The following is a 27,925-nucleotide window of genomic DNA, read 5'->3' as shown; positions in this document are numbered from 1 at the left end:
CTCAGCCTCGGCACTGTGGACGTTTGGGGACAGATCATTCTTAGTGGTGGGCGTTCCCCTGTGCACTGCAGGAATCTTTAGCAGCATCCCTGGTCCCCACCCACCAGATGCCAGTAGTAACCCCGCCAAATGTCTTCAGACATTGCCCGATGTCCCCTGGGGTAAGGCTTCCAGGTTTATCAAATAAAAATACAGGATGCCTGGTTAAATATGAATTTCGGAAAAATGACTCATACTTTTTCAGTGTACATATGTCCCATATAATATTTGGAACATACATACACTATAAAATTATTTGTTGTTTATGTGAAATTGCAATTGAAAATAAAATTTAAATTTAAATCTAATGGGGGATCTGTATTTTATCTGGCAACTCTTCCAGGGGGACAAAATTGCCTACTGTTCTCGATATTATAACCTCCTTAATACCTTCAGATAAACAGTATATGGCAAAAGTCATAAATTGCCTTTTAAGAGATGCCAATTACAGGGACTTCCCTGGTGACACAGTGAATAAGACTCCGTGCTTCCAATGCAGGGGGCCTGGGTTCAATCCCTGGTCAGGGAACTAGATCCCACATGCATGCCGCAACTAAGAGTTCCCATGCCACAACTAAGGAGCTGGCTAGCTGCAACTAAGGAGCCCTGAAGCCACAACTAAGGAGCCCGCCTGCTGCAACCAAGACCCGGTGCAACCAAATAAATAAATACATAAATAAAACATTTAAAAATAAATAAATAAAATAAATCAATTACAATAAAAAATATGCATGTCATTCAACCCAACAATTCCATTTTTAGACATTTACCCTACAAAAATACTCAAGGGTGCAAGGATATGCATAGGATGATGTCTGATTTAGCGCTGTTTGTAGTGGCGAAAAATTGGGGACGACTTAAATGATAGTGGTTAAAGTATTTACATAAATGATAAAAGCATTTTCTCTACAGACTAGGATACAGCCTTAAAAAGTATGAGACAGCTCTGTGTGCACTGACATGCAGAGATGCCCATGAGAAATATTCATGTCTGTACTATAATAAAAAAGGAACTGCAGAGATGGAGGACAAGCTCTTAACTACGGGTAGAGGATGCACTGGGAGCAGACATGCTCACTTTTTAATTTATATCCTTGTGCAATGTTGGATTTTTTTTTACTAAAAGATATGCATTACTTCAGTAGCTTAAAAACACAATAAACATGATTGGTTCAGAGGGGAAAAAAAGCCTTTTACCTGGTATCTTAACAAAAGCATCAGAACGACTTTGACATATTTCTAGAACATATTGATTGAAAAATCTCGTTCTGAAACCACTTTCATTTTAAGATTCGAGTTAGAAACTACAGAATTCTGAGCACCTTACTGTGTTCCAAACCCCGCTGCACTGCCCGATCTGCTTCTGAAAGCTCTGGGGTAGGTCTGTATTACCACCCTGGTCTGTAGTACTGACCTTGACTGCAGGTTTTCCCGGTGTATCCTGGAATGCATCTACATTTGTTCGGTCCCACACACTCACCAAACTTGCATCCAGGTTCACACGTGGCTGTGGAAAGAAATGGCGTTTGGACCATAAAACAACAGGAATAGTTAGCCCAGTGAAATGCACAGATGTCAAACTCAGGTGCCTTCTGTATGGCAGAGAAATCCACGGCGACATACAGAGGACGATCTGCTTCCTCTCTAGTCTGTTTTCACCTTTCAGATACTGGAAAGCGTTTTGCTTGTGAACTAGATCACTGGCCCCCATCCCCCCACCCCCTTCCACCCCATGAGTACAGGTTGATCATAACTGCTTAGCAGTACCACACCTCCAGTTGTAATAAGGAAAAACAAATCTGACTCCGTATTAGATCTGTTTCTTTTACTTTAACCTTTGTGCTCTATTGCTTTTGCTTCGAGTTAAGATTGTTGCCTATAGGGACTTCCCTGGTGGTCCAGTGGTTAAGAATCCGCCCTTCAATGCAGGGGACACCAGTTTGATCCCTGGTCGGGGAACTAAGATCCCACATGCCGCAGGGCAATTAAGCCCACGTGCCACAACTACTGAGCCCGTGCGCTCTGGAGCCCGTGCGCCACAGCTAGAGAGAAGCCCGCGCCGCAACGAAGAGCTAGCGTGCCACAACGAAAGATCCTGCGTGCCGCAACGAAGATCCCGCATGCCGCACCTAAGACCCGACGCAGCCAAACAAAAAATGAATTAAAAAAAAAAGAATGTTGCCTATAGCCTGAAACATACAGGATAGCCCATTCTCAAGGCTCTGACCTTTAAGCATATAACACTCTTCCACTCATACTGAGAGAAAAAGTTGCAGAACAGAGAATAACATTTGTCTGGTTGGAGGTTTACAGGAATGTCGTGACCTGACCTATGTGGACAGCTGCAAGAACAAAGGATTCCTGCACCAAGAAGTTCGCAACAACCGACCACGCGCCTCCCTCAGATGGCCTTTAAAACGCTTTGCTGAAACCCTTCAGGGAGTTGGGGGCTTTGTGGGGCATGAGACCCTCCTTCTCCTTGCATGGCCCTGCAATAAACCCTTCTCTGCTCCAGCCTCTGACGTTTTGGTTTGTTTGGCCTCACTGTGGGTCGGGCACACAAATGTGCATTCGGGAACACAGTGGCACTCAAAGAAAAAGAAAGCCTCCCAGGCCACAGTCAGCCATTTTTGCATGTAAACACAAAAGATTTAATGAAAGGAATATGATTTGTGAGCTGGAAGAGACTCCATCTTGGAGCAAGGGCCAAGGTCCCTCTCCTCCTTTCTACTGTTTGCTTCTTTCTTCTCTCCCATATTGTCTCTCCTATTTTTCTTTTGAATGATCAAAATCTTTTTAATGCTGTGTGTTAACAGTCAAAATGAACAACCCACAGAGAGATGTTATCTCCAGCCCCAAGGATGGGAACCACAAGCGTGATAGTGATGATGATGGTGATGGTGATGGTGATGGTAGTGGTGATGGTGGTGGTGATGGTGATGGTGATGGAAGCATGACAAAGACAGGATTTGTTTTTCTGTTTTATGCACTTCTATATCCAGACACCTGACACAAATTAGGCACTCAGTAAATATTTGTTGGATGAGTGAAGTGGCGGGAGAAACAAGGATAGGATGGGGCACAGCTTGGGTTGGGGGCAAGAAAACACAGTCAGAGATGGTGGAAAGTTTGAGTCTAGCTCATAGGGAAGGGATAGGGAGGAAAAAGCTACAGATACGAAGAAAGGAAAATGCAAAAACCCAAAGACAAGAAGAGGAGAGAGAGAAAAAGTAATGAATGAGAGAGAAAGGAGGCATGTAGGGAATCATGGACCCTTGTATTTTCTGGATCTAGTAGGAGCTCCAGAAAGAGCCAGCATATGACAGGATGACTCAGCAATTGCCCAGAAATGCTTGCTTAGTTCTCTGCCCATTGATTCCCTGGCTCATAGCAGGTCTGCCCCTAAGCAAGCTTGTTCCTGAGGACCCCAGCATCTTCCCCTCTGACCCCAGCCCTTCTTTTTGCTGTCACCATTCATCTCCCAGCTACCTGGACTCAAAATCTCAGGTGTCTGTATTTTTTCTTCTCCCCAACCCAATCAGTTACAGCATCCTATCCTTCTATCCCTGTTTCTACCGCCAATTCATTCAAAGAACAAATATTTATCTAGCTAATGGGAACCACTTTGCCGACAGATTATCTGGGAGATTACACCGCACGCCTCTCTCTCTTCCCCACTCTCCCCACGTCAGCCTGTGACCAGTGGATGCAGGGGTCGAACAGCCTAGCTAGCCCCTGGTTTCTGGGCAGGACAAATTCTGTGGTACGATTAACACTCCAGAGCTCCCTGTGGGATCAGGCTGAAGCCAGACTTCTCTCGAAGCCACATCCTTTGCCTCGCTTCTTCCCCTGCTCCCTCACTCCCTTAGAGATTTCTCCTGAGAGCGCCTCTCCATAGAATATCTGTACAAGAATCACCTTCAGGGCTTCCCTGGTGGCGCAGTGGTTAAGAATCCGCCTGCCAGTGCAGGGGACACGGGTTCGATCTCTGGTCTGGGAAGATCCCACATGCCGCGGAGCAACTAAGCCCGCCGTGCGCCACAACTACTGAGTCTGCACTCTAGAGCCCGCGAGCCACAACTACTGAAGCCCATGTGCCACAACTACTGAGCCCGCGTGCCTAGAGCCCATGCTCCACAACAAGAGAGGCCACTGCAACAAGAAGCCTGCGCATCGCAACGAAAGAGTAGCTCCCGCTCGCCGCAACTAGAGAAAGCCCGCGCACAGCATCGAAGACGGAAGGAAGGAAGGGAGGGAGGGAGGAAAGAAACGGCCAAAAAGTTAAAAAAAAAAAAAAAAAGTCTTCACACGCTCTGCTCCTAGGAAATCTGATGTCAGACATGACATTAAACTGATATTCCAAAAGCATAGCTCTGATCATGTCACGCTTTGCACAGGAGTCATCAAATAATCTTTGCTGGGTCCTGAATACAGGACAGGTATCGTAACCGTGATCTGGCCTCCATCTTCTTTTGCAGCCTTAGCTTACTCTGTTCCCCAGACCCAGGCGGCACTGTGGTCAAACTAGACTGCCTGCTATTCTCTAGACCTGCCCTGTGCTTTCTGCCCCTTCCTCTCTATGGTGACCCCACACTGGGGGGCCCCTCCCCGAGCCTCCAGTGGTTAATATCCTCCCAATGCTTCAAGGACTACCTTGTATGGCCTCTCTCCTTCCAGAAGCTTTCACAGATTTCTCCAGCCACATGTGAACTTCTGCTCAACGCTGAAAACTCCACAGAACTTTGGCGGGCTTCTCCCATGAAATTGATGTCTTCATCTTATTAAATAATTAGGTATATATTTTGCTTCAATCCTTGACTTCCATCTACTACCTGATTCTAAGTGCCTTCAGAACAGGGACTTCAATATTCATCTTTGTTTCTCCTGCTGCATTTAATAGTGTTGTGAACACGTTAGATACTTAAATAGTTCTGAATGATAAATAAAGTAATAAGTGTAGAACTTTTAACAGGGAAACACTTCATGGCTTGGAATGGATCATAAGTGAGAGAAAGTAGGGGAAAAAATGCTTCCCAGCAAAATTCTTCTACTTTTGGAGACAAACGAGATGGAATTTGATTTCCAGGGTCTATTTTCTTATGCTTATGTTCTTGGAGATGCAGCTTTACGTCTAGATGTTAGAAAAATAAATCTTTTATTTTTTTAAGCCCTGAAGACCTCTGATTGCTCCCTGGAAATTTATTTTCAGTGTTGTCCGGACAGGAAAGCCCAGGATAAATGCCAAATAGAAGACAGGAGAAGTGGTGAATAATAATACCCTTGCTGCTATAAGGTCAACACTCCAGAAAGATGTTTTCAATTTACAGTAACTTTGGATCTGTGACTTGACCAGCCAATCCACAGCACAGGGAAATTCCGTTTACGTCTAAAATGGCCTGAGATTTAAGTGTCCTTTAGATAAAGAACACTCTCTTGTTTAATTTTCTCGCAAACTCCTCTATCTGCAGCTTTTCACTGGGGATCTGTTCACGGACAACTCTTTATCCCGTATCTCGCTAAGTGACCAACATGTGAAGGGTAATAATACTGAGTGGAGCGGACCCTGCCCTGGGAGCAGATTTAAGCAGGGCAGAGGCCAAGATCTAGAAAGCCCTGGCACCGAGGCAGGGCCTCTGAAGGAATGAAGGGCAATTAGACAATGGAGATGACGGCCTGGGCTGACTACGACCTCACAGGCTAGGGTGTGGCCCTGCCTGTGCGGGCAGGTTGACATGCGTTCCCATCTCATTACCACGCAGGCCACACTGGCTGAGAAATCAGAGCCCTGGCAATCAGGGACTAACCATCCTGTTATTCGGTGCTTCAAGGAGCATATGACTTTACCATCAAGAAGGACCATGCCAACTGGATACAATACAATACAGATTTTAGATATAAAAATCATTGCAATTGACTATGTGCACATTAGACTGGGGCAGCGGGAGGGCTGACCAGCTCTTCAGCTTGCCGAACGTGCAGACGGAGCATTCTGCTGGAAACCCCTTTAGCATCTTGCTTTCAATTCCTTCATGCCTATGGTATTATACTGTCCACAAAAGCACTGAGAGTGTGACTGGCTGTGTGTACCGTGGCCAAACTGCTCTGATCTAGTTACAGAATAGCCCTTCCAGAAAGCCAAAGCTCCCCCTCATTTATTCACCAGAGACACGCAAGTTTTATGGCAGTAAAAGGTTCGTGCGACTGTAAGAGAGATTCCAAATCGGGCATCCCACGTGGTTTTTGACCCTTTCCACCTGACTGACTTCAAAGAAAAATGTGTCATGTTGTGCCTAGAAAAAGAATAAAGCAACATTGAATTCCCCCATCACCTGTTGCTTTGAGGGACAGAAGTCTGCAACAAGAGTTCTGGGTCCTTTCTGGATCAAGGGGAACTTATGAGGCATTTTCTATGTGTGTTGGGGAATGAGCTCAGCCTTTGATGCATACACTCCTTACCTCTGAAGTAGGTATTCAGCTCTCCATGCTGCAGAGGAGGAAATGCAGCCTCAGCGAGCTTACCTACCTCGCCCAAGGTCACCCACATCATTCGGGTTCTCAAGACAGCGCCCTTGATCATGACACAATACATCCAATCAGCGTGAGGACCACCCTTTTCAACCGACAAGATCCCAGGGGAATGTTCTAACTTTCTTTCTCTAGGCAAACAGTGATGAGCTTCAAACATTTTTTCTAGTATCTTCATACTCTTGTCAGATCCTCATAAGGAAACTGTGACAGTGGGAGGTTTTACATAACATCAAGCGTGTGAGAGAGAGATCCATGTCCTCCAACGTTTCATGGATTTCAGACATGACCAAGTTCTGCCCTCACTGATGGTCTATCCAGATATTTTTGAACCAGCTAAAGAGGAGGAGGTTGGGGCAGGGAAAGAGCAGCAAAAAGAAGGTAGCATTATTATTCTAAAAAATAGCTAACATTTTTGTGCTTTACAGTTTATAATCCAATATGATCCACACCAGTGCCTGAAGCGTATGGGACATGCAGTCGTGTGTTCATCCCATTTAACAGATAAAGGATCCGGGTTCAGGCCTATGCCACCTACTAGGTACACAGGGACCCTGACACCAGATTCCTGTGCTAAAGGAATGCACCCCTGGTCAGACAGTCAGCTAGGAGGAATGCAGATGTGATTCTTCTACACTGTGAGTGTCGATTACTATAGAAAGTTATATAAAAAACAATGCGACACAAAACTCTGTGCTCAGCCCTAGCCTTCCCAGCTCTCTTGAAATTATCAAAGGCCTCTCTCGGAGTTCCTAACACGTGGACTGAGAAACAACGTCCAAGGCAAATTATGGTACCTTAGTTTGAAATCTACACAAGAGAACCATGCATATTTTGCGTGTATGCATGCATCCCTTGAAACCATCCAGAAACTGGCACAAGAGACTTAAAAACTGTGAGTAACCAAACTGTAAAATAAATGGCTAACTTTCTTGTTTGTGGTGATTCATGATCAAAAAGTGAATTTCATAAGAAATCAGTTGGAAAAATTATAATTAGAAGGAGGGATTTACTGACCTATTTATGCCCAACTCAGTTTCTCTAGATTAAAACAAAAATAGTAACAAACAACCCAGCCCCGTACTCACTAAGATAGCAGCAGAAATCATTGACGAGACGGGGCTCCTGAAACAAATCATGTCGAGGGTGATGGCATCAGCCATATTTTGAATGGGAAGAGATCTCACAGGAACCGGACCTTGGGTGTTGGCAGTTACCATGTCCCTCCCTCTAGGGAAGCCACTGGCAATCTGGTGACAGCTGACGGTGTCACAGATGAAAACCGAAGGACCCAGGCCTACTACCTGAGCACAGGGCGGTCTGAGTTTTTACAGAATTACCTTCACAGACTCCCTTGCTGCTCCTTCTCCAGCCATAGCAGCAAGCCAGTTTGGTTCCATAGCGACAGACCCCGGGCTGGAGTGACGATGCCGACAGCCCGCGACCCCTTGGACTGCGGAGAAAGAGCCACGTGTTAGTACTGAGAAAGCGGGAAGGGCCACAGAGACCCGGCCCTGCTACTGTAGGTACAGGAGACGTGACGATTACCTGCTCAGTTTCCATAAACCTGCTACAAGCGCGAGAGCAGATTTTGAAAACCTGAATTCTGGGGTGCCAGGCTCTGCTACCACCTCTTGCCAGCCTTCCCCAGTAATTAGCGTCATCCGTTTCCTTCTTCGCCAGCGTTCGAAGAATTGGGTTACATAATCTATAAAACTAGGACACACAAAAGCGGCCACAAACGTCTGTTTCTGAACCTTGTAGAGGGCCAATTTTCAAATCTGCGCTGTACAGACACAGCGGCTACCCAGGTCTGTTTCCACCTCAGGGCCAAGCGTGCTGACATGACTCCCTGGGCCCACGGCTTTGTCCCAGACAAGAGCGCTGCACTTTTACCCCACTGGCCACCTGGGGACCACTGAACAAACTGGACTCTCGATACGCTATAGACGGTTACAGCTGGGAAGGCTCCAGAGATCTTTCATCGAAGCCCTCTCATGTCACAGATGAGGAAACTCCAGCCCACCGGAGCAGAGTCACAGCCCCAGCAGAACCATGTCGGGGATTCCAGCCCAAGGCGCCTTCTCATTCCTGGAAACACAATTCACTCAACTCTTCAACCACAGAGCAGGGGTTGGCAAACGTTTTCCATAATGGGTTGGATGGTAAACGGTTTGAGGCTTTCTGGGCCATAAGGTCTTTATCCAAATGCAAAAGCAGCCACAGGCAACAGTAAATAGATGGGTATGGCTGTGTTCAATAAAACTTTACTTATGGACACTGACATTTGAAATCCATATACTTTTCACGCGTCAGGTCATGCAATAAAATTCTTCTGGTTTACCTTTAACCATTTAAAAAGGTAAAAACCGTTCTTAGCTCAAGGGTCACATAGAAACAGAGGGCCACCCAGCCTTGGCCTGGGGGCTGCAGTTTGCCAACCTTGATCTAGAGGCCAGAGAGAGCGGGCCCCGCCCCGAAGCACCATGGCGGAAGCTCCCTGCGTGTTCACCCATTATTCACTGGTCTGGGATTGGACAGGGTTGCTAACAGATTCTGGAAGAAAAGACTTAAGTTGTATGTTTTGTGGATGGCTGGGGTTGTTTCCTCATGCATATTAAATACACTGTAAAACATATGCCTATTAAATACCTGGGCACATTAACAGACAAGGAATGCGCATTTCACCATGTGCTTTCTGCTGCACGACTGAATTCTATGCAAGTTAATAATACCTTAGTCAAGGTCAGGAAGTTAAGCAACCCTGCAGCTTTCCCCTGTGGTCTGCTTCTCCCACCAACTTGGTTATTCAGGGAAGAGCTGCAAACATATGGTCTGGGACATTTCATTAACTGAGGACACCAAATGCAAGGACGATTTTACTACTGACTTTTTCTTGAAGGGGACTTTTTTTCACCCTCTAAAGGAATTCATTTGGGAGATTTATAAGTCAACCACTCGATCATTCAGAACAGGGTTTTTCAACCTCTACATGACTGATATTTCGGGCCAGATGAATCTTTGTTGTTGGAGGCTGTGCTGTGCATTGGAGGACATTCAGCAGCAACCCTGGCCTCTATCTGTAGAGCCAGTAGCAGCCAGCCCTGCAACTGTGTCAGCCAAAAACGTCTCTGGACATTGTCAAATGTCCCCTGGGCTGGGGGGCAAAACTGTACCCTGTTAAGTACCACTGCATTCAAATGAAACATTTACTGAGCACTTGCTATATTCCAAGCACTGTCTTAGGCACATAGAGTGATTAAAAAGACCCGACCTTTGCTCTCTTAAGTTCATAGTCTATTGTAAACAGATGTATTAGAGTATAGGGCAGCATGGTAAGTATCATTACATTGCTCTCAGAAAGAGTTTTGACTGAGAAATAATAGAGCCATCTGTCATAATCTAATCTGGATATTACTAACAATTCTGCAAGGGATACCATAATCTTGACCCAGTCTGCACATAACTGACAATTCCCAAACAAGAAGCTGTGGACAAATGAACATCAAGTGCGTTGAGTGAATAAGTGCTAGTTCAAACACACTGATGTACTTAAGAATCTTTTTTTAGCATTTAAAAAATTGAGTTAGAATTCACGTAACATAAAAGGCACCATTTCCAGTGGTTTTTAATATATTCATTGTGTTATGCAACCATCACCACCATCCAATTCCAGAACATTTCCATCACTCCAAAAAGAAACCCCATACCTAACAGCAGTTAGTTCCCAATTCTCCCCTCCCTCCATCCCCTGGCAACCACAAATCTACTTTTTGTCTCTGGATTTGCCTATTCTGGACATTTCATATAGACGTAATCATATACTATATGGTCTTTTTGTGTCTGGCTTTTTTCATTTAGCATGTTTTCAAGGTTCATTCATCTTGTGGCACATAAAAGTACTTTGTTCCTTTCTATTGCTGGATAATATTCTATGGTATGAACAGAACACATTTGTTTATCCATTCATCAGCTGATGGACATTTGGGATGTTTCTACATTTTGGCTACTATGAATAATGCTGCTATGAACAACTGTGTACTAGTTCCTGTATGAACATATGTTTTCATTCCTCTTGGGTATATACCTAGGAGTGAAATTGCTGGGTCAAAGGGTAACTCTATGTTTAACTTTTTGAGGAACTGCCACACTGTTTTCCAAGATGGCTGCATCATTTTACATTCCCACCAGCAATGTATGAGGGTTCCAATTTCTCCACATTCTCACCACCACTTGTTATTGCCCATTTTTTAATTACAGCCATTCTAGTGGTTGAGAAGTAGTATCTCATTGTGGTTTGATTTGCATTTCCTTGATAGCTAATGATGTTAAGCATCTTTTATGTGTTTATTGGCCTTTTGTGTATCTTCTTTGGAGAAAGGCCTATTCAGGTCCTTTGCCCATTTTCCAATTGGGTTATTTGCCTTGATGTCCTTAAGATTTGAACACAAAGATCGAAACTAGTCAGTAAAATGAGCTATCCCCATACTCTGGTGAGTAGGTAATGTAACTTTATCTCACCCTGTGAACAAAATCTTCCACCTAGATCCTCAGAGGGTCAGTTTCTTGACCATACATGCTTGTAATAAACCTCGACAAAGTGCCCACATCTCTTTCCTCTTCCTTTAACAACATGGAGCTGATGTTTGGGGAGCAGTGTGGAGGGAGAAACTAACTTTGCCTGAGGAGGAAGAGGAAGGAAGATGTCACAGGGGAGGCGACATTTCAGGTGGATTTAAAAGAAAACATGATAAACAGGAAGGCTATATGGGGGGAAATTCTGCCTATGGGAATTTAATTCCATATTTTTATAAGGAACGTGGGATTCATTTAATTAGATTTCAATCTATCAACAAAACCATAGAGATCACTTGCCAACTTTTTTTTAACTTTTATTTAATATTGGAGTATAGTTGATTTACAATGTTGTGTTAGTTTCAGGTGTACAGCAAAGTGATTCAGTTATAAATATACATATATCCATTCTTTTTCAGATTCTTTTCCCATTTAGGTTATTACAGAGTATTCAGTAGAGTTCCCTGTGCTATACAGTAGGTCCTTGTTGGTTATCTATTTTAAATATAGTGGTGTGTATATGTTAATCCCAACCTCCTAATTTATTCCTCCCCACTACCTTTCCCCTTTTCCCACTGTTCCTCTTCTTGACTGCAGGTTTGCAAGCAATAAGCTCTCCAGCTCCAATAGGAAGGGCCTTACCTATTTCCTGATGCCAAAAAACCCAGCTTCATCCTCAACAGGAGACACCAAGAACATGAGGAGTCGGGGGCCTATAAGCTGGAGCATAGACGGTGGTATGTGCTTGGAGCAGGAGAGTGGGAAGGGAAGCAGAGAAAACAGTGGGAGGGAGAAGGAGCAGGAGATAAACAAGGGCCAGAAAGGAAAGGCCTGCATCCATGTGAAATATTTTGTCCATCATGAAGGCGCCGGAGAGTTATACAACGATTTCAAGCAGTTGGATATATCGAGGATTTTGCAAAACACAAAGCAGCCTCCATAGAGGTGGGGTGGACTCAATAAGAGCCAACAAGATTATTGAAAAATTACACCAAAAGCAAAGGCAACAAAAGTAAACAAATGGGACTATACCAAACTAAAAAGCTCTGCACAGCAAAGGAACAAAATGAAAAGGCAACCTACCGAATGGAAGAAAATATTTGCAAATCATGTATCTGATAAGGGGCTAATATCCAAAATATAAAAGGAACTCAAACAACTCATTAGCAAAAAAACCAAACAATCTGATTTAAAAATGGGTAGAAAATCTGAAGAGACATTTTTTCAAAGGAAGACGTATAGATGGCCAGCAAGCACATGAAAAGATGCTCAACATCAACTAATACTCCGGGAAATGCACACCAAAACCACAATGAGATAACACCTTATACCTGCCAAAATGGCTACCATTCAAAAGACAACAAATAACAATGGTTGGCAAGGATGTGGAGGAAAGGGAACCCTTGTGCACTGTTGGTGGGAATGTAAATTGGTACAACCACTATGGAAAACAGTATGAAGGGTCCTCAAAAAAATTTTTTAAAAAAACTACCATACAATCTAGCAGTTCCACTTCTGGGTATTTATCCAAAGAAAATGAAACACTAACTCTAAAAGATATATGCACCCCTATGTTCACTGCAGCATTATTTACAATAGCCAAGATATGGAAACAACCTAAGTGTCCATCAATGAATGACAGATAAAGTGGTATGTGTACACAATGGAATATTATTCAGCCATAAAAAAGAATGAAATCTTGCCATTTCCAACAACATGGATGGACCTTGAGGGCATTATGCTACGTGAAAGACAAATATTGTATGACCTCACTTATATGTGGAAAATAAAAAATAAACAACAAAAAAACCACCCCAAGCTCAAAGATACAGAGAGGAGATTGGTGATTGCTGGCAGGGGCCACAAAACAGGTGAAGGTGGTCAAAAGGTACAAACTTCCAGTTACACACTAAATTAAGTCCTAGGGATGTAACGTACAGCATGATGACTATAGTTAATAATACTGTACTGCATATTTGAAAGTTGCTAAGACAGTAAATCTTAAAAGTTCTCATCACAAGAAAAAAATTCTGTAACTACATATGGTGACAGATGTTAACTAGACTTATTGTAGTGATCATTTTGCAGTGTATACAAATATCGAATCACTGTGCTGTACATCTGAAACTAACAATGTTTTATGTCAATTATACCTCAAAAAAATTACTGAAACTGTTAGATGTGAAATTACAAAGAACCAAATTGAAATTTGTTGAAATGTGATTTTTTAAAAAGCTTACTTAGAAACTTTGGTGAAAAAGCCCAGGGTCCCCTGTACAGGTGGCCAAACCCATTTCATATGCATTTGTCAAAGTCAATTACTTTTGATTGTGGAGAATACTGCCTGGGGTTAACTAACAGGAGAAAGTTACCAGAAGGTGAAATTCATACACTGTTTGTACATTACCACAACTCTCCAGAGAAATCCTCTTTCTCGAGTTTTACTGCTTTCACATGCTTGCCTTTAGGTGAAAAGGTGAAACTGAGAAATTTGAGGTGTATTGATTTCTCCCAAGCCATCATTTTTGACACTGTACAAAGTATCACTTGTAAAGTTCTCCAAAATGTTAATGACTAACACTTGAGCCATCAAAAACTTGTTAATAAAGTCAGATTTCTTATCCACTGTAAGGAAGTTCCTTCCCCAGTCACAAATGCATTTTAATATTACAGCTCTGTTGGAAGATATCAGAAATCTGTCATGAAATCTAGCCTTACTCTCATTTGTTTAAGAAATGGAAACAACAGTTAAGACTCATCTCATGATTGAGAACGATAAAATGGATTCTGATATTCAGGCAACTACACAAATCAGAAAACACCAGTTCGGCCTCCAGCTGCTCTGTGCATGCAGTGACATGTTCTGTGCATATTTCCTAAAGGAGAGCAAGCAGCTTGAACACTGCAGGAAAAACCGTCAGAGAACCACGTGAGTCCATAAATGAGCAACATGCCTTTTAATTAATGGGTGTGCCGTCCATGTATTCACCCAGTTTTGAGAGATAGCTTCAAAGGGACAGGCACAAATGGGATTTTACTGGTTTAATCATCAAATTCTACATCTGGTCAGGAAAATGGGGAAACAGTTTAAAAGAGGGAAATCACTAGTGGATAGAATGGCTACTAATTACTTGCTGATTTGTGGATGCTGGAGGAAATTGATTTATTACACCAAGAATCCAGTTCTGCATTCTATGCTTGCTAGTTTTTTTTTTTTTTAATTTACATATGCAGCTATTTAAAATTATGGATAAAAAGAAGATTAATTATTAAAAATGTTTCTAAGTTGAAATGATATTATTGAGGGGAATAAAGAATCCAGCACAGGCAAGTATGATATTGACAATAACAGTAGGACACACTATCTTATAAAATCTTTTAAAAAAAACTGCTAAAAAAGCTTTAACTTTTTGTTTCTGCATAGCTCTCAAACGACATTGCAAGTTAATGTTAGCAAGTAATTCAGATCACTTTCCCGGCATCGTCTCCTTCTACCTGCCTTTTGCCCTAATTCCATGCCCAATCACTAACTTTCCCGTCACTAATTCAACTACTCCTTTACTTTAATATCTAGTTGTGAGCATTCTGGATAAAGGACACAAACCGTTAGGTTAAACTATATGAAACTACCATTTTATAAGTTAAAAATGGCCAAATATCTGTAATACCACATGTTGCAATTTAACGATCACGGAAGAGAAGGTTAAGTGCTCCTTAAATCCACTCCTGTGTCTCCTGGGCACAAAGCTACACTATACTTCCCAGCCATCCTGTCGGTTAGGTGGGGTCACATGACTGGTTTTGGCCAACGAAATGTGGGTAGACCATCTCCAAGCCTGCGCACAAAGCCTCCCATGGGATGCCTGACTCCTTTTCCATCAGCCCACTGAATAAAGACGGCTCTGCGCACCGGCAAAAGACGGCGCCTCAAGATGGATGGTGCCTTGTCCCATGTGCAAGCACGTAGCAGATTCTCGCAAACGTGCATTGGACTTGGAGGCAGGCAAAGAAATAAACTTCTACTGTGTTCAGCCACTATGATTTTGAGATGGTTTAACGCATAAGTTAGCCCACCCTCATCAAGAGAGTAATATTCCAAGGCCATTTCTTTTCCTAAAGTCTAGTACACATGATTTTTTCCTCATGTGTGAATCCATTCAAACAAACAAAAACTTATAAAGCTATCGATATGAATTGCATTTGCTTCCATATTTAGTGAAGCATGTGTTTTTTTAATGTACAGAATTGGAGCAGTGCATTCTGGGATATCAAGGTTGCATGGTTAAGGCATAGTATCAATCACCTGAATTTAAGAGATGTCTGAGTAGAATGAGCTTATATGCATTGGGCTGGATCGAACCAACTCCACGGAACCTGATAAACCTGTGGTAATCAATAAAAGGAGTTTATAAACCTGGAAAGAGAACTCTTGGTCTTGGACTGAAATGATCCCACCAACATTCTCTGCCACCGTGGGAGGTATGGCTGGGCTAGACAGCTGCTTGCCCACACGTGCTTGCTCTCTCTCTGATCTCTCTTCCTAAACAACATTGGACATATTGAAGGCTCAGGGCACCCAGTACTGAGGCAGGGAAGTGGCAGTTTAGGTGAGCAAGTCTCTGTGGGGAGGAGGCCCTGAGCCATGGGAGTCTGATCTAAATGCTGAATTGCCCAGAGTTCCTTTAACACATTATACAGCTTGCTGTCTACATTGATCAAATTAATCACAAATCGCTGTCTCCACAGCTGAAGTTAATTTAAAAACATTCCAGGGATTGTGTAAGCAGTATAGTATTTCTTCATGGGATTCCTTATTTTCTGCAAAAATATACCGTGCCAGAATTCTTAGTATGCTTGCTTATGGTCAGGTTCCAGGAAACTTTCTGATATTCTCCAAGACAAATTGGGAAGTTAAAACTTTTTTGCTGATGTTTAAATACATTTAAATATTGCCAAATGAAATAAAAAATTTTCTAAATACGGACAACAAGGGCCAGCCATAAGTGATTTGCTTTTGTTTTCTCTTGTTTTCATCATGGCTCCCAGTGTGGCAAGTCCATAGTACCCAACCAGTTCAGATTAATTCTGGGTTCACATCCACCATCAAGATACAGAGTCCAAGTCCAGCAGCCCCAGGGATGCCCCAAGGCATCTCGCTTTCCTGGATGTGTAGGGATTTGAGAGCCCAGTCAAATGCCCAAGCTATCCAGTGTGTACCAGTGTGTGTTGATACATCTTCAAATTTCCCATGCCATGAGTCAGCAAAACTTGGAACTTTCCAGTGTTTCCCCTATTTCTCTCACTTATCTTCCAAGCTCAGAGTTAGGTAGAAATTGGGAATGGGGCGTGTCTTAGCTTGGGCTCCCCCAGAAGCAGACCATGAGACAAGGATCTGAGTGCAGTGGTTTATTTATGAGGTGAAGAGAATGTCCATGAGGGATTGGGGAAATGAGACGAGGAAGGGAAGGTTGTCAATAAAGCAAGGGTTATCCAGACAATTACATTTATTTTCCATCACATTCATTCATTCATTCATAGTGAGCATGAAGGAGAATAATATAAAATGGAGTTAGAGAAATAGGCAAAGGCTAGATCAAGCAAGGCCTTTGATACCATTTAAACTAGAGGACTTCCCTGGTGGCGCAGTGGTTAAGAATCCGCCTGCCAATGCAGGGGACACAGGTTCGAGCCCTGGTCCAGGAAGATCCTACATGCTGTGGAGCAACTAAGCACGTGCACCACAACTACTGAGCCTGCACTCTAGAGCCCGCGAGCCACAACTACTGAGCCTGTGTGCCTGGAGCCCGTGCTCCTCAACAAGAGAAGCCACCGCAATGAGAAGCCTGCGCACCGGAAGGAAGAGTAGTCCCCGCTCACCCCAACTAGAGAGAAAGCCCGCACGTAACAACGAAGACACAACGCAGCCAAAAATAAATAAATAAATTTATTTAAAAAAAAAAAACAGAATGGATTTTATTCTTAATCCAATGGGGAGTCACTGGAAGGTTTTAAGGAGAGGGCTGACATGATCTGACTTAAATCTTAAGAGGAACACTGTGAGACATGGACTAGAGCGGACAAAAGAAGCAGCAAAGGGAAGCTACTGTGGGGATTCAGGTGAGAGATGACGGTGATGTGGCTGGGCGGTGGCAGGCAGGAGGGAGAGAAGATGGGTTTGATATATGGTCCAGAGTAGGACGTAGCACCAGATTGCATATAAGTGGGGACGAAGAGTGAGTTGTCAGGAATGATGCCCAGGTTTTTGGCTCGAACCAGTTTAGACACTGTTTGCTCTGGAATAGGGGGAATGGGCGAGATGCAGGGAAGTGAGTTCTAGAGAGCTGATCAAGAGTTCAGTTTTGGATGTCCTAAGCTCAGTGAAACATCCCAATGGATAGGTCAAGAACTGACAAGGGATTAATCTCCAAAATATACAAACAGCTCATGCCGTTAAAACAACCCAATCAAAAACTGGGCAGAAGACCTAAATAGACATTTCTCCAAAGAAGACATATAGATGGCCAAAAAAGCACACGAAAAGATGCTCAACATCCCTAATTATTAGAGAAATGCAAATCAAAACTACAGTGAGGTATCACCTCACAGCAGTTAGAATGGGCATCATCAGAAAATCTACAAACAACAAATGCTGGAGAGTGTGTGGAGAAAAGGGAACCCTCTTACACCGTTGGCGGGAATGTAAATTGGTACAGCCACTATGGAGAACAGTATGGAGGGTCCTTAAAAAACTAAAAATACAGCTACCATATGATCCAGCAATCCCACTCCTGGGCATATATCCAGAGAAAACCACAACTCAAAATTAAAAGTGATTTACAGAGCTAGAAAAAAAATTAAGCTCTTAGTTCTACAGGCAAGAAGAAATGAGTTCTGACACCAAACTGAATGAGCTTGGCAGTGGCTTTACCTCCAGTCAAGCCTTCTTATTAGAACACAGCTCTGTAAACATTGTAATTTCAACCAGGAAACAACCTGAAGCAGAGAAGGCAGTTGAGCTATGCTTGGACTCCTGATACACAAAAACTATGACATAATAAATTTCCATGTGTTTTTTTAAAAAAAAAAAGATACATGCACCCCAATGTTCACTGCAGCACTATTTTCAATAGCCAGGACATGGAAACAACCTAAATGTCCATCAAAAGAGGAACGGATAAAGAAGATGTGGTACACATATACAATGGAATATTAGTCAGCCATAAAAAAGGATGAGATAATGCCATTTGCAGCAACATGGATGGACCTAGAGATTGTCATACTGAATGAAGTCAGAGAATGACAAATATCATATGATATCACTTACATGTGGAATCTAAAAAATACAACAAACTAGTGAATATAACAAAAAAGAAGCAGACTCACAGATACAGAGAACAAACTAGTGGTTACCAGTGGGGAGAGGGAAAACCAGAATGTATGGTGTGTTTGTCTTAAAATATGTCCACAAATTCTTTGATATTCCTCCTCTCAAAAGTTAAGCCTAATTCCCCTTCCCTTATGAAAGGAAGAAGGACTCTGTGGTCCTTCTCCGACATGTCCTCCTCCTGCCTTTTGTCTATAGAAAAACTTTAGTCAAAGAATAAATTTAATCAGAGAAGTGAGAAAATGCAGAAGCAAAGGAAAAGAGTCAAAGAGGACAAAATAACAGTTTAGTCATTAAGCAAAGTCAAGGACCTTTAGTCCCTCCTCAAGGGCTACAGATAATATTCTGAGCCACATCCTGGGAGCCGTCTTATAGATACTGAGGCCCCACCAGGTGGAAGAAGTTAACTATATGATGACCAGACTGTAGCCATGACAAAGCTGCCACAATTCCAAGAACTGGTCTCAAAGAAATGGGAACAAACCAACCCTGGAACTGAAGATTAACTGTGCTTAAAAGAATCAAGATGGGGCTTCCCTGGTGGCGCAGTGGTTGGGAGTCCGCCTGCCGGTGCGGGGGACACGGGTTCGAGCCCTGGTCCGGGGGGATCCCGCATGCCGCGGAGCGGCTGAGCTCGTGCGCCACGGCTGCTGGGCCTGCGCTCTGGAGCCTGTGAGCCACAACTACTGAGCCCAAGTGCCACAACTACTGAAGCCCATGCGCCTGGGGCCCGTGCTCCACAATGGGGGGGGCCGCCGCGGTGGGGAGCCTGCGCACCGCGGTGAGGAGTGGCCCCCACTCGCCGCAACTGGAGGGAGCCCGCACGCAGCAGCGAGGACCCAACACAGCCAAAAATAAATAAATACAATAAATAAATTTATAAAAAAAAAAAAAAAAAGAATCAAGATGACACTGATCAAAAACAAAACAAAACAAAAGATGACACTGATCAGACCACCGCATGATCAATTTCAAGATGACCGTCAGAGCTGATGTGCTGTTTCTGCACGTAGCCCCCTCCCTCCGCCTACACACCCCTGAAACTCCCCTTTAAAAGCTCTTGCCCACTGATTGTCAGTGAAGAGTCGGCCTTTGGACATGAGTTCACCCTCTCTCCTGGTTGCCAGCCTCCGAAAGAAAGCAAACTTTCCTTTCCACCAACCTTGCCTCTCAAGTATTGGCTTTCGAGTGGCGAGCAGTTCGACCCAACTTTCGGTAACATTTATGTGGGACTGTACTTAGTGACTGGTTTCTAACAAAGAGATTACGGTGGGAGTGATTGAGGGTAACTTCTGAGATCAGGACATAGAAGGCCTTGCAACTTCCTCTTTGTTCTCTGTTTTTCAGATTTCTTGCTATGTAGGAAGTCCGCTGACATCTCATAAGGATACTCAAGCAGCCTTATGGAGAGGTCCGCAAGGTGAGGAGCTGAGGCCTCCTGCCCACAGCCATGTGAGTATGCCATCTTGAAAGCAGATCCTCCAGTTGGAGTCACGCATTTGGATGGCTGCAGCCTTGACCAACAACTTGATTATAACCTTGTGAAAAACCCCGAGCCCCATCCAGCTAAACTGCTCCTGAATTCCTGGCTCACAGAAAGTGTGAGATAATAAGCATTGTTTTAGACCACTAAGCTTTGTAGTATTGTAGTATCAATACAATTTGTAGTATCAATATTTTGTTAAATAGCAATCGATAACTATAATACATGTGGTACCCAGAAATCAAACAAAGGGAATACTCAAAGAGCAAGGTGATGATCTTTATAAAGGTATTTGCTGCTTTGGTATTTTGATTTTTAATTTTGCATTTGTATTCATCAAAGCTGAGATACCACAGACTAGAAGCACACTATTATTACGTATATTAGGAAAAATACTGCCAGGTAAAATAAATTATCGTTAGTTACCTTAAAAATAATTTTGTGTAACTGTGTGACAATTCTGAGCATGAATTGGGCATGATGGGTTATCTTTAAAGAAATCAGCCAGTGATGCCCTGCTTTGCTCTCTACTGCTGTCAGAACAAAGTTCAAATTCCTCAGCTGGACATGCAGGGCTCCTTACAGCCTGGTTCCAGCCTGGCTTCTTTGACCTTGGCAGTCACTTGGCTCATGACCCCAGATGCTGACCACTCCACTCCATACCTTGGGCCAATGCCTTCCTTTTGCATTCCTTTTGCAGGTATGTATCTGTCCAGCCAGCCATTCATTTATTCCTATGCAAGACCTGCTATGAATCAAGCACTGGAACACTTGCCTTCTCCCCTGTTTTATATCAGGTGGGCTCACATTCATTCTATACGCATAACTTCGGTGTCATCCCAGGTCTTCCACTTCCCCTGACTCTGTCGTGCTGACTAAATTTCTCTTAACTGTATTCTACGGCATATTTATATGTGTGTGTGTATATATATATGTTTATAAATAAACACATATAAGTATATAATTTATAAATATAATATACCCAAGTTCATTCTTTTGAATGTTTATATACATATAAATATATATATTATTTACATGTAAATAACATTATTTGCTTCTCCATCGCCTTCCTTTGGTCATTCATTTAGGCACCAAATTTTTTACTCAACACCTACTATGTACCAGGCACTGGACAAAGAGTTGGAGTTATAACTCTCCCCCTGCACCCTCCTCACCAAAAGAGAAAGACAGGTATTTTGCTTGCCCTGCAAAGTTGTCCAGTGCAGGTAGCAGACACAGGTTTCTATCTTCGGCATTCAGGAGAATGTTTGGGCATGTCAGGTGTTCAGTAAATGTGGTTGACTTGAACTGAATGAATTTTAAACTACTTTCAAAATATTGGTGTTCTCTTTTATTTTCCGTAAGACCTTCAGATTTACAACAGGTTAGTTACTGAAACCAATACACTGGAACCAGCAAGTTAACTAAAGAAACTGGAAGTACTACTGATTACTCTGGACAAAATATTTGATGGAAAGTGATCTAATTATCTTTGGGAGCTACCACGGCTCCTTGTCTCACCAGGTCATTGACAAATGGTGGTACACTGTGGTTAACGGTCAGTCTCATTTCCTGACGCCCAAGAACTTCCTCTGTTGGCAGGAGCCAGCTCTGCCTGTGAGTGTGGTAGGCTGAACACGTAGAATCCACCTCCTCAGAAGTCCTCAACCAATGACTGCTGGGAGTATAGATACCCCAGCTCCCTTACCTCAGGGGGGATAATTCTAAGGCTTGTGTCCTACTGTCTTCTAGAATTCCCCAGCAGAATTAAATCGCAGTGGTAACTTATTTATATAACATGTCTTTCCCTTCTCTGTCCTACTTCCCAGCTTCCCTACTAGAACTTTCTGGGAACACCTCCCAAATAAACCATGCACACTTGAATTCTGGTCTTAGAGTCTGCTGCTGAGAGAATTCAAAGTTGAGAGGAAGGAGTTGGGAGGATGGAGTATCAAGAATTCCCCACTTATTCTACACATATCCCTTGATGGTGCTGGACAAGAGTCAAGCTCAACAGGCTCACTGGTGATAATGTGTGAGAAAGTACTCTGTAAAAATGTCAGCTTTTATGTATTCAATTTTTTTGTGTGAGAAACAAATTTGAAATATTGGAATGTCACTGTTCTTAGAGCAGAAGACCAAATCCAATGCAGTTATTGAGGAATCATCTAATTTCTTCAAGTTTCTCCATCCCATTGTCTGTCAAATAGACACAATATCTATTTCTTAGGATCGATGAGACAGGTGATTGAAATCACACTGAAAAAGTATTGACAAATAGTAGGGTCTCAACAAAATTTGTTGAATGCCAATCTGATTTATGAAGACTAGATAATATACTTATTCTCATTTTAATGTTTACATAACCTTAGATTATATACGTAAATAATATATAGAAAGGACTTTAATACCTTCTAAGCCAGTGAAACTAACTATTGAAATAAGATTGCTCAGAGGGCTTCCCTGGTGGCGCAGTGGTTGAGAATCTGCCTGCTAATGCAGGGGACACGGGTTCGAGCCCTGGTCTGGGAAGATCCCACATGCCACGGAGCAACTAGGCCCGTGCGCCACAACTACTGAGCCTGCGCGTCTGGAGCCTGTGCTCCGCAACAAGAGAGGCCGCGATAGTGAGAGGCCCGCGCACTGCGATGAAGAGTGGCCCCCGCTTGCCACAACTAGAGAAAGCCCACGCACAGAAACAAAGACCCAACACAGCCAAAAATAAATTAAAAAAAAAAAAAAAAAAAAAAAAGATTGCTCAGAAATGATTTCTATGTTATAACTGTGCATTTCACGGTCACCATTTCCTAGAAACACCCAGCTCCTGAGTTTTCGGTATATTCCCATAAATTCTGGTTTTAAGAATAAAGAAATGAGGAATTCCCTGGTGGTCCAGTGGTTAGGACTCCATGCTCTCACTGCCAAGGGCCGGGGTTGAATCCCTGGTCGGGGAACTGAGATCCCACAAGCTGTGCAGTGTGGCAAAAAAAAAAAAAAAAAAAAAAAAGAATAAAGAAATGAATGGTATGCTAACCACTCGTAAATCACTAAAATCATGTTTTAAAATAAGATCCAACCCATAAAAGCAAACACAACAGCTCAGGCTTCCTGTGGAAGGCTAAATAATGGCCCCCCAAAGACAGTCATGTCCTAATCCCTGGAACGTGTAAATGTTACCTTATAGGGCAGAAAGAAATTTGCAGATGTGCTCAAATTAAGGATCTTAAGATAGGGAGGTCACCGTGGATTTTCTGGGCGGGCCAGGTATAATCACAGAGTTCTTTTTAGAGGGAGGAAGATGACTAAGAGTCAGAGAAAAGGCAAGGTGACAGAGAAGAAGAGAATGGAATGATGTGCCCACAAGCCAAGGACTGCTGGAAGCCTCTACGAGTGTAAGAGACAAGGACTGGATCCTCCCATGGAGCCTCCAGAAGGAACAAATCTTGCCAACAGCTTAGTTTTAGCCCCATAAGACTCAGTTTGGACTTCTGACCTCCAGAACTCTAGGAGAATAAATTTATATTTTTTGTGCTTGTTTTTTGCCACGATGCACGGCATGCGGTGATCTTAGTTCCCTGACCAGGGATCGAACCCGCGCCCCCTGCAACGGAAGCGTGGAGTACTAACCACTGGACCTCCAGGGAATTCCAAAATCTATGTTATTTTAAGCCACTAAGTTTGTGGAAAATTGTGACAATGGCACTTCCTTTAGCAGGGCTCTGAGAAGAATCAATTCTCAACACAGGGTGTGGTTTGCAGAAAGCAGGCCTCTCTCCGTGAGTACATGAATCCAGACATTCCTCCATCTCTCACGTTATTTTTACTTGAACTCAATAGAGAAAAAAATGTATAACATAAATATAAGTAGGGAGTTGTTCCAAACTTCAAACTCAAGAATAGCAAAGTTAGTAACATATTTATTTTATGTACCCAAGGCAGAAAGATGCCAGCGTCAGGACCTGGAACGCTGGAGATGGAGTTCAGATCAGTAAGTGTTCTGGATTAATACTGTCCAATAGAAATATAATAGCCATATATGGCATTTAAAATTTTCTAGTAGCCATAGTTTTTTTTTTTCTGGCCATGCTGCGCAGCCTGTGGGATCTTAGTTCCCTGACCAGGGATCAAACCCATGCCCCCTGCAGTGGAAGCTCAGAGTCTTAACCGCTGGACCACCAGGGATGTCCCTCTAGTAGCCATATTTTTAAAAATGTAAAAGAAACAGGTGGAATTAATTTTAGTAATATATTTTATCTAATGCAATATATCCACAACATTATCATTTCAACATGTACTCAATATAAAATGATTAGTGAGATATTTTATGTTCTTTTTTCATACAAAGTCTTCAAAATCCAATGAATCCAATGAGTCTTTTACACTTACATCACATCTCATCTTGGACTGGCTACATTTCGAGTACTCACCAGCCACATGGGGCTAGTGACTACCGTATTTACTGTATTGAACAAAGCAGGTCGAGCGCATCTAAACAGTCCCAACGCCCAAATGGCATTAAAAAGTATGGGGATCAGCAAAGGGAATATAGTCAATACTTTATAACAACTTTGTATGGTGTGTAAGCTATAAAAACACTGAATCACTATGTTGTACACCTGAAACTAATATTGTAAGTCAATTATACTTAAAATATTAGTTTCAAGTAGCATACAAAATAAAGAATAAATGGTTTAAGCCAAATTCTGATGCTTAAGATCAGAAAACCGCATGCTGCTAAAGATTTACTCATTTGATGAGTGTTAACTGTCTACTATGCACAAATCACCATTTAAGAGGCATATTATTTTCTAGGTCACTGAAATTATGGACCAGCGTTTTTATTTAAAAAATACAACGAGTACTTATATTAGAAATCTCTATATAGCAGTTTTTACTGTAAGTCGTAAAACCTCGGGAAATAATCAGTAGACACACTCCAGTGCAATGAGCACCTTGCCTTTCTGTAAATGTGCCGTCTGTAACTTGGAGGCTGGAATTGATGGAACCTGGTGCCCGGGCAGTTCCTGAAGAGCCGAGCATTAGACATTTCCAAGCATACTGCACAGATAATAAACATAGCAGCTTGTGAACCTGATACCATGTAAAGAAACCACAGTTCACATCTTGAAAACTGTGAAATTGCAGAATCCTGACGTAGATTCTCCATTGTAATATTCTTGGGTTTATTTGGGAGCTTTTCGGCTTTTAATTTAATTTGGTGGCCCTTTGAAACTGAGGCTCCTGGGGGTCAGTTTGCCTGCTGCTAAAAGAACTATTAATCTCATCTCCAAATAGCACTTGATCTTTTTAAGTGGGCTTTCTAGGGATACCAGAACCTCCAACGTTCAAGGAAATGTGATCATGAGCAAATTGCATCTCCTTACATTTTTATCATGAAAAGGAAATTGAAACTTGTGATCATATATCCTAAGAACCTGGTTTGAAGTTTTTTCTGTTTGAACTTGAAAATCCCTTAATACTGTGACTGACGCTGATAAAAGATTTTTTTCCTGTAAGTCAAACAAAGATAGTCAGGCTCACCTTTAAGAAGCCTGTTCCAAACCAAGGCTCGCAGCCAGCTCTCCCCAGAAGTTGTCTACTAAAAAAATCAAATAGCGCAGACGTTCTCACTCAGCTGGAGACAACTGTGCAGCCTCCGCCCCGCCCCCGTACCTTGGGCAATGTCTGGACAAAGTTTTGATTGTCACAACTTGGGGAAGTTGCTACTGGCATCTAGTGTGTAGAGGCCACACATGCTGCTAAGAACCCTGTAACGCACAGGACAGCTCTCCAACCACCCCAGACAAACAACTCTCCAGCCCAGCCCAAAAGATCAACAGTGCCACAGCAGAGAAACCCTGCTCTAGGGGACACCTCGGAAAGCAAAACACGACAGCCAGAGAACCAGGAAAACTTTTCCAGTGAGTGATCCCTAAAAGGGTGCCCTAGCGCACTGGGGAAGAGCATGGTCTCCAGGCCAGACTGCCTGGGTTTGAACGCTGGTGTTTTCACTTACTGGCTGTGCCTCTTGGGGCAAGTTACTCGACCTCTCTGTGCCTTGGTTTTTCTCTTCTACAATACGAGGATTATAATAACAGTACCTTCCACACAGAGCACTTATGGGCTTTAAATGGGTTAATAGCCCTCAAGTGTTTAGGACTGCCAGGCCTACAGTATGCACTAGAAGTGTGTATTTTTTTTTAACATCTTTATTGGAGTGTAATTACTTTACAATGGTGTGTTAGTTTCTGCTGTATAACAAAGTGAATCAGCTATACGCATACATATATCCCCATATCTCCTCCCTCTTGCGTCTCCCTCCCACCCTCCCTATCCCACCCCTCTAGGTGGTCACAAAGCGCCGAGCTGATCTCCCTGTGCTATGCGGCTGCTTCCCACTAGCTAGCTATTTTACATTTGGTAGTGTATATATGTCCATAACACTCTCTCACTTCGTCCCAGCTTACCCTTCCCACTCCCCGTGTCCTCAAGTCCATTCTCTACGTCTGCGTCTTTATTCCTGTCCTGCCCCTAGGTTTTAAAAGTGTGTATTTATTAAGTGGCTTTGCTGATCTCTGGGAAAATAAGTTTCAGAGCTTAGGAAAGTTTAAGGGAAGTAAAGAAACGGCTTCAAATTCTGAATGGCCAGGGCAAGAATAATGAGTCGATTTCATCTGACAATCACGTCCTTTCTTTCCAGCTCATGAACCTTAATCAGAAAGGCATTGAGCAGAGGGGCCCCCTTCATGGCGCAGCCCAAGCACGGTAAACGCTCTGTGCCGTCCTCAGTTTCTTTCCCTCCTTCCCCAGCAAAACTAGCCATTGACAATCAGTTGGCGCCCTTCGGAAAGAGTGGAAAGCAAGACGGCACAGGCACGGAACCCAGCCGCCCATCCACAGACAGACACACGCCCGCCGGAACAGTGGACGTCTGCAGACCGCCGAGCCAGACGGCACACGCGGGTCCGCGCAGAGCCTCCCTCCTCCTGACCCGCAGGACGCAGCCAGGTGGGGCGCAGCTGATGCCGAGGAGCCGGTGCGAAGCGCCGCCAGAGCGGCGCGCTCCGGGCCAGGCATCCTCTTTAAATACCGTCTCGCGCGCACAGATACACAGGTGCCTAAGGGGACGCGGGACAAAGAAAAGGGGCCAAACGGGGGAGCTCAGGCCAGGGCCAGACACTCACCTGGCCGCGTTCCCTACTCCACCTGCCACCCAGGGGAGCAGCAGCGGGAGCGCCAGGGCCCAGAGCTGCGGCATCTTCGCGCTGGGCCTCCCTCCGCCGCCTCCTCGGGAGGGCGCCGCCTCCTCGGTCCTCGGCCCCTCACAGCCTCGGCTTCTCCCGGGCGCGCTCCTCGCGGGCGGAGACGTGAAGCCGGGCACCGCAGCGGGGGCGCCCCGGCGAGGCGCGCAGCGGCTCCTCTACGCGTGAAGCGGCCACGGGCGCGCGAGAGAGGGCGGGGCGGGCCGTGCACATCTGGCTGGGACCCGCCTCCAGCACCACCCGCGCATCCTCTGCGCTCGCTGCTCGCCGCCGAGAAACTTCCCCCAGACTCAGGTCCCTTCCCTCTTGTCACAGTCACCGCGTCTCGCCATCTGTTTCAGACACGGGACAGGTTTCGGCGATACCCGAGCTCCAGGATTTCACAATTTAGTTGAGAAGTCAAAGCAGGAACCAAGGGATGCCGGTTCAGAAAGACACTTGTGTCTTACTTCTAGGTTTTCATACTCTGCGGGCTTTTCTTCCCAGACTGCAAATCATGGGCGGCCAGAGCTGGAAGGTCACCAAGTCCGGTGCAACCCCGGCATCTGACAAGTGATCTCTCCTGCTCATTTGCAACACCTTCCTTACACGGGACCACCAGAAGATACTGTAAGGCAGTAACCAGTTCAGAAATGAATGGCAGAAACTCGAGCGCTA

The 27,925-nt window shown here is 43.8% G+C and overlaps 1 protein-coding gene across 2 annotated transcripts in view; it reads right to left on the bottom strand.

Moving 5' to 3' along the window:
- Positions 1-27,389, bottom strand: part of EGFL6 (EGF like domain multiple 6) — a 61,771-nt gene extending 34,382 nt beyond the window's left edge. For both annotated transcript variants that reach the window (XM_007180330.2, XM_007180331.2), the window contains exons 1-3: positions 27,191-27,389; positions 7,905-8,017; positions 1,454-1,546 (exon numbers count right to left, since the gene is read on the bottom strand). In XM_007180330.2, coding sequence (XP_007180392.2) covers positions 1,454-1,546; positions 7,905-8,017; positions 27,191-27,264 — 280 coding nt within the window. In that variant the 5' untranslated portion in view covers positions 27,265-27,389. The remainder of the gene's footprint in view (positions 1-1,453; positions 1,547-7,904; positions 8,018-27,190) is intronic.
- Positions 27,390-27,925: the final 536 nt, after the last annotated feature.

The sequence above is a fragment of the Balaenoptera acutorostrata genome, chromosome X, assembly GCF_949987535.1.
Source record: "Balaenoptera acutorostrata chromosome X, mBalAcu1.1, whole genome shotgun sequence".
NCBI classification, from domain to species: Eukaryota; Metazoa; Chordata; class Mammalia; order Artiodactyla; family Balaenopteridae; genus Balaenoptera; species Balaenoptera acutorostrata.
The sequence above is the reverse complement of the archived record's forward strand: the minus strand, read 5'-3'. Positions and strand labels throughout refer to the sequence as shown.